Source organism: Silurus meridionalis, chromosome 1 (genome assembly GCF_014805685.1).
Source record: "Silurus meridionalis isolate SWU-2019-XX chromosome 1, ASM1480568v1, whole genome shotgun sequence".
Taxonomy (NCBI): Eukaryota; Metazoa; Chordata; class Actinopteri; order Siluriformes; family Siluridae; genus Silurus; species Silurus meridionalis.
This window is the reverse complement of record NC_060884.1, coordinates 8,569,143-8,576,963: the sequence shown is the minus strand read 5'-3', so window position 1 is coordinate 8,576,963 and position 7,821 is coordinate 8,569,143. Positions and strand designations below refer to the sequence as shown.

Here is a 7,821-nt window from a genome sequence, read left to right as displayed (position 1 = left end):
GAAGCAATTTTGCCAATGCTTTTGAAAATGCAAAATGCATTCTTTTCTTATCATTTGGAAATCACTTGGCACTTCTGTGGATGGCCCACTTTTAACAGAATTAAAACGACACATGAGTTAATAAGCACGGATAGTACCACCTAAAAGCCATGAGGTTTAACCGTAAATATACCCGTAAATATAAATGACAATTAATTTACTTTTTACACAATAGCAACTTAAAGTCTAAAGAATCTTTTATTGTTTTTGAGAAACACATTCATGTTCTTTTTGTTTATATCAAACTATTAATTTATTTAGGTATGAAGATTTACTTTGAACAAACAAATATATAAATGTACAGGTGTTCGTACAAAAACATAATTAACTATTTATTCTTCTTTTATTACAAATAACAGCTTTACACACTCTTGGAATACACGGTTAGTTCTCCAAAGCTGATAGACAGGATGATAGACAGGTACAGGCCATGATTATAGATAACACTTTGGCGGACTGTTTGCTCTGTAAATAATGTTTGGACAGAGCTTGGACATATGCTTTAGGTAATTTTCTTTTTGTATGGTGAATTTCTTTTTGATTAGCTGCAATCCAGACAGAATTGCAGGGTGTTGAAGTATGGAATAGTAGTCGTGTTGGTTTAGTGTTCCTTTCAGAATTTAACCTACATTTACCCTACATGTATGTAATGAGCTTGTTCTTTAAGTATAAACAGAAATTTGTGAAGATAATTGTGACATGGCTACACTATAAACCATAAACTACTATCAAACCTACTGTTATTGACCCAAGTGATAATCTAATGATTAATTAATATTTTAATTATTAAAATAAAATTAAAACAAATTAAAATAAAATAGTAATATATATTATATAATACTGTATAATTATTACTTTATTCATATAATAATAATAATCTCTTAAAAATTATAAAACATAAGGTGTTTCCAAACTTTTGACAGGCACTGTAATTATATATATTGTAGATAGATAAAATAGATGTATTGTGTTCACTCTGAAAATGGGTTCTCTTTTAAATGTGTTTCCTCTCAAGGATTTTCATATCTATGCATTTCTTTAAAGTTGCTTCATGACAATGTTCTTTATTAAAAGTCTTATAAGTTCAATTTATTGAAAAATATTTACAAACTTAATATTGTTTTTGTTGCTTGTAGCTAGCTTGTATTGTAGCTCATATTGTTGATAACAAAAAACTATCAGTTGGTTGCAGACCTCTGTCAGTGTAATACATTTTCTATTCTAATTCTGCATTATGGTGCCTCATCATTGTGCCATAATCTGACCATGGTTAAAGGGAGGGGCGAGCTTTTTCAGTGTCTAATTCTACAGGATGTTAGCAAGTTTCTTAACAGTGGCTTTCACTGTCTTCTGTGGTTAATGGAGGTTGTTTTCTGAGTTCCTTATCAATATCTACAGAGCTGCTTGAGTCTAATCATGTCCTGTCAGCCCGCCTGTTTGGAAGACCAGGGTTGCTTTATGGACCTTCATGTGGTGTATTAGCATGTTTAGAATCTTGGGAATTTGGTCTATTCAAACTTAAAAAATATGTATACTAATTTGGTAAAAGAAGATAAGCTAGGTATTAATCAAATTAATTGGGGAAAAACCCTGGGAAAAACAAAAGACAGAAAGACAAATATTTTGGCTCCATTGTAAAAATAAATATTTAGTCTAACATCTTTCTTTTACAATTTTACATTTTGCACAAATAAACTAATGGAACATTTTTGTAAATATAAATATATATAAATATGTGTGTGTGTGTGTGGGTGTGGGTGTGGGTGTGTGTGTTCAATTATACATACTACATTTTGGAACATTATTTAAAAACAGAGTTTTGTGGGGTACAGAATTTAAAACATTACACACTGCAAAAGATGCTCAACCAAGCTAACATATTAAACACAAGCTTTACAAATATTTTTTGTTATAATTAAGCAAAAATAATATGTTTGTTTAAAACAAGAACATATAATGTCACTCTATTGTTTTTATATTAATAAATTGTAGTAATAGTAAAATGTTCTAAATAAAAAAAAAATTTAATATTCAAGATTTAGCACAGTTGTTAACACAACCCTCCTCACCACAACTGCTTACTAGACTAAGCTTCACTTACAGTCTCAGTGTTTGTTTCATCTCTGGTGTTTATTACTGTTGCTGGATTTCCCTCTACCTCTGTAATTTCTTCTTCTGGCTCCCAGTCCAACTCTGCTGTGGCATCCTGATATTGCTGATACTCAGACACTAGATCATTCATGTTGCTCTCAGCTTCTGTGAACTCCATCTCATCCATGCCCTCTCCGGTGTACCAGTGCAGAAAAGCCTTGCGGCGGAACATCATAGCAAACTGCTCTCCGACACGTCTGAAAATCTCTTGGATGGCCGTGTTGTTTCCAATGAAGGTAGATGCCATTTTAAGACCACGTGGTGGGATGTCACAAACAGCCACTTTAACGTTGTGGGGGATCCATTCCACAAAGTAATTGCTGTTCTTCTGCTGAACAATAAGCATTTGTTCGTCCACTTCTTTAGTAGACATGCGACCACGGAAAACTCCTGCAACAGTAAGGTATCGGCCATGCCGAGGGTCACATGCCGTCATCATGTTCCGGGAATCAAACATCTGCTGGGTGAGTTCAGGAACAGTGAGGGCCTGGTACTGTTGACATCCTCGTGGTATGAGAGGAGCAAAACCAGGCATAAAGAAGTGAAGACGGGGAAAAGGCACCATGTTGACAGCCAGCTTGCGGAGGTCAGCATTCAACTGACCAGGGAAGCGCAGGGATGTTGTGACTCCACTCATAGTCATAGACACAAGGTGATTGAGATCTCCATAGGTTGGCGTGGTGAGCTTAAGTGTACGGAAACAGATATCGTAAAGAGCTTCGTTGTCAATGCAGAATGTCTCATCTGTATTTTCAATCAGCTGGTGAATGGACAGTGTGGCATTATATGGTTCCACTACTGTGTCTGAGACTTTAGGAGAGGGCATGACACTAAAGCTATTCATGATTCGGTCTGGGAACTCTTCACGAATTTTGTTGATGAGCAATGTGCCCATGCCTGAGCCAGTGCCACCACCCAAAGAGTGAACAAACTGGAAGCCCTGCAGGCAGTCGCAGATTTCAGCTTCATTACGGACACGGTCTATAACTTGTTCAACCAACTCTGCACCCTCTGTGTAGTGACCTTTTGCCCAATTATTTCCAGCTCCAGAATTTCCTGTGAAGTAATAGTTGTAAAAACAAAACTTTTTATTAAAATCAAGCTTTATAACATTTGCAGTTCTGTATGTGTTATTTATTGCATTATGCCTCATCCTTTGTACCTCAGCTACTAACTGGATGCTAAGATTAACAATGTATCATAGTTGCTGATTTATTCTCAGCAGTAGATTTTACTGCCATTGAAAAATCTCTTTGTAAATAAAATTATTTTACAGTTGGTCTCACCATGTATGAAGTTGTCAGGTCTGAAAAGTTCTCCAATGCGACTTCCCCTCACACTGTCTATTGTTCCTGGCTCCAAATCTACCAGTAGTGCACGAGGGACATACTTCCCACCTAAGAACACACATCCATAAATATGTATGAGGAATATGTCAATTACAGCAATTATTATGTAGTTTTATTGTGGGAAAAACTGTAAAATATTTTATTTGGTAAAGGTTTTAATGAGCTGTTATGTGGCTGGAAAAAATTAATGCAAAAATTTTTACACTGAATTGTATTACACAACTTCAACATTAGTCCCCATTAGTCTTAAAAATAAATATCACTTAATATTAAGTTTTTACCAATTTGTTTTCCTTTCATGATACTTTTTCATGCAAGATGAAGTTCATTGTTGTGTTTTGGGTCATTGTCTTGCTGCATGATATTCCTAAACAATTAAATTGGATTGTTTTCTCTAAAAAAAAAAACAGAATGTTTCTGTAGACTAAATGAATTCTGCACACTTCCATCATGAGTTACATCATCAATACTATCTAGTGAGCCTTTTTCAGAAGCAGCCATACAAACTTAAGACATTACAGCTTGTATGTTTTGGATCATGAACTTTACCATCTCTTTCATGTGTATAATCTTTGTTTTAGAACTTTTTTGGCGCATCCTAGTAACTGAATTGCAATTGTTTGTTTATTACTGCTGGTGAATGGTATGAATTTTGTAGTAGGCCTTAAACTAATTAATTGCAAACTAAAATGTGTTTAGTGTATAGAAAAAATGGCTTAAATGTTTAAGCATTTGGGCTTTTAGAGTAAAGCACTGCTAATAGACAAATGAGATAATAGTGCTCACCTCTCTGTATTAAAATCTGTAATATTTCATAATCTGAATAATGTCAACCTCTTTATCTATTAGCAAAATGCTATTTATTAAAGTTATAAAAATGAAATTGACAATAAAATTGAATTTACTTTTTTTTATTAAATTTGAATAGAATTTTCCAAATAAAAATTAAACAAAAAAAACCCCATCAACATGTGTTTCATAAGCATTCAGGAACACAAAATAAAACTACTGATGTTGACACAAATGTCTGTAAATGTCTGCAGTACTACAGCTGGACCCAGATACAGACACAGATAACCAAATATTTAATTAAAGCTCAACATAGATGTTTATGAATGTAATTCTCTTACCACTTGCTTCAGTAAAGTAGACATTGATTCTCTCCAGCTGTAGGTTTGTGTCCCCCTCATAGATTCCCACTGGATTGATACCATGTTCATCACTGATAACTTCCCAGAACTTAATACATATTAAAATAATTGTTCAAATACAAGTTTAGAATCAAGCACATAATTTTTTTTTTCAAACATTAGCTAACATTTTACTTGACAGTGAATGTACACTACATATAAGCATTCTTTTGGATAAATTTAGTTAATCTAAAATAATAATAATAATTCTTCTCCATGATGCAGCTTAGATGTAATCCAAAACATTACTTTAAGAACAACAACAACTTTACCGACCCTGCTTGCTGTTTATTAAGCTATCCATTTAATTTTCTAAAGCATTATTCATAAACTTTATAATCTACTCTGTATTTCACATTGATAAAGACACCTTAGACTGTTCTTCATCTTGTTTATCTTTCAGTAGATTTTAATGAAGGGAAACACCCAGCCCCTTTGCCAAGGCATTATACCAACCATATTTCATCATATAAAACAAATGTAATTACACATACATTAAAGTTGTTTAATTGATTTGTTTAACCAAACTAAAAAACAAGCTACTTAGTCATACATCAGATACCAACTTTTTAGCATTTTTCAAAAAGTGCCTAACTTTTTTAGTAGTGTATTTAAATGTGTTACTCTTTTAAACCATTATATCGTACTCGGGAGAAAATGGAGGTGAAATTACAGTAACAATTTTGCTATCACATACCTTTGAACTGATCTGATTACCACACTGTCCGATCTGGAGGTGAACAATTTCACGCATGGTGACCAGACTCACACTCCTATGCAGAAGATAAAACATTGGGAGCCCACAGTGGGTATTATACCAGTGATGATGTCATTATCAGGGAGTCTCCCCGACTATTCTGTTCATTTATATGTAGTACACTGTAGTCACTTTTAATTATTATTGAAACATTTAGTTAAATTTTTTAAAAGATAATTGCATTTTATTTCACTTTTTAATGTTGATACTTGTGAATAGCAGACAATGTTATTAACCAATTTTAAACAATATTTCCATTTATTTAAGTAATTCATTACATTAACAATTAACAGTACATAATTAAGTTTTCTTTAAGATGCATCACAACTTATTTTGTGAGTGATATTATAATTCTATTAGTCTGCATAAATAAGTGGAAAAACATACTAAATATTGCGAGTAAAAAGTTATACCCTGACAGTTATGCTTTCTACGTGAATACAAAATACAAGTATGTACGTAAGATGACTTTCTGCCCATCGTGCCTGTGTATGATAAGACTATCTGGAACATTCAGACGCAAACTGGTGTCACATTCATTTACCAGAATACCACTACTTGTCACCAGAGGTCTCAGTTACTGAAGTTCTTGTTGCTATGGTTATTAGTAGGAGGTCAGTAAAATAAATTGTCTATAGACTTGTAAGGCAACATTGCGTAGTCACATAGTCGCAATCACATGGTTTGTTGCTCTCAGTAGTTTCAAACAAAAATGTGTGGTCAAGTAAGTTTAAGCAGGACATACAGAACCTACATTTGTAGCATTTTTAATTAAAATTATATAATTTGCATTGATTAGAACCATATTTTCAGGAGGAGTTGACTGCAGTAATTACTATATTTGTACAGTTTAATATTAGAATGAAGGTAGGGTTGCTCTTAAAATGTAGAATATATTTTCATGTATTCATTTTTTCTAATGCTAAAAGAGCAGGGAGAAAAAAAAAATGCCATTTTTAAAGTACGAACTAAATCATACCTAAAGTACGAGCTAAAATCGTACCTAGCCTTACAGACCTGCAATAATTTGGACTTACATGGAGGTTATAATCAGTGTTGTTAAAAAATAGTAACTAGTTACAGTTACTTGTTACTTCATTAAAAAAGTAACTTAGTTACTTTGTTGATTACTTACACCATAAAGTAATGCGTTACTGTTAAAAGTAAATTTTAAGTTACTTTTTTAAAGAACCTTCTTTAATGTTCCCATTAATGCCCCTTTATGCGTTATGATCTATACAAACACAAAACTGACACGAAGTAATTTTTAAACACTATTTTATTTAAGTCAGACCTGCACAAACTGAATATATCACAAGGATTTCTGAAATAAATAACAAAACAAGCTGAATAATATATTCACAATCAAAAACTAAAGTGGCTTCTGCATCATAAAAGCTGTTGTGTTGAGCTCTTAAAAATGTTCCTTTCACAGCTTAAGTATGAAAACTATCAACAATGTACAACACCGGGGTAGCTTCTAGCTTCTAGCGCCGTCGGGCGTGGAGTTTCTGGAGGTGCTGCTATCGCAGTAGATACGAGCGTCGAACCAGAAATACACAGCTTACATTTGACTAAAAAGTTTTTGTCTTTATACTCCTCTAAAGTGAAATAATGAGCATATTTCCACTTTGAGAAACTCGTCTTGCTCTCGCCTCGACTCGCCATTACTGCCGCACAGACCTGAATAAACGGAGACACGCCCACAGTGCGTCTTCTTCGTGTTTACAGTGGTTTATCCACCAATCCTACAGTGCGTCGCTGCTATAAACAGGTTAAACTGTAGGCTACACTTTAGTCCAAATTCATTCATTTAAAAAAGTAACGGGTAACGCACCATACGGTAATAGTAACGAAGTTACTTTATTTTTAAAAGTAACGCGTTACAGTATTAGTTACTGTCAAAAGTAACTTCGTTACAGTAACGTGTTACTGCACAACACTGGTTAAAATGCATTCACGTGTATGCTGTTGATCTTTTTACATGTCAGATGCTGCTAAGTTTAACAACGAATCTAATCAGCCGAAGATATGCTTTGTATGTTAACATCAATAACTGCAATTCATTTGAGGTAAAAGTAGGCCTGGTTATGTTAGTCAGTAAAGTGTCCCATCTAGCAAATTGGAATTAAAATTTAAATATCAAACTAGCTATCGCTAAACTTTAATTAGAGTTAGCTACATTAAACACCATTCTTTTTTGGCTCATGAAAAGTCAGCTAATAGGTACCGTAATAATTTTGTAGATGTATAGGAAATTTTTTAATTAATGGATTTCAGTGCTGGGATTATTTACTGATAGTTATTTAGTTGTCCCACAACATCAATGATTTTC

General features: G+C 33.5%; 1 protein-coding gene across 1 annotated transcript; it reads right to left on the bottom strand.

The window, feature by feature from the left end:
- Positions 1 to 273: 273 nt before the first annotated feature.
- tubb1 (tubulin, beta 1 class VI) lies at positions 274 to 5,533 on the bottom strand. The gene is made up of 4 exons (XM_046857291.1): positions 5,427 to 5,533; positions 4,670 to 4,778; positions 3,477 to 3,587; positions 274 to 3,246 (listed from the first exon to the last, which is right to left on the bottom strand). The coding sequence occupies exons 1-4, from the start codon at positions 5,520 to 5,522 to the stop codon at positions 2,126 to 2,128; spliced, it is 1,437 nt and encodes a 478-aa protein (XP_046713247.1). The 5' UTR covers positions 5,523 to 5,533; the 3' UTR covers positions 274 to 2,125.
- Positions 5,534 to 7,821: the final 2,288 nt, after the last annotated feature.

Bases quoted from the DNA above. Each gene is read 5' to 3' on its own strand.
- tubb1 (XM_046857291.1), bottom strand. From the start codon at position 5,522: ATGTTTTATCTTCTGCATAGGAGTGTGAGTCTGGTCACCATGCGTGAA. The intron at 4,779-5,426 runs GTATGTGATAGC...ATATGTATTAAG, and splicing joins GTAATCAGATCAGTTCAAAG to TTCTGGGAAGTTATCAGTGA. The intron at 3,588-4,669 runs GTAAGAGAATTA...GTGTGTTCTTAG, and splicing joins CTACTTTACTGAAGCAAGTG to GTGGGAAGTATGTCCCTCGT.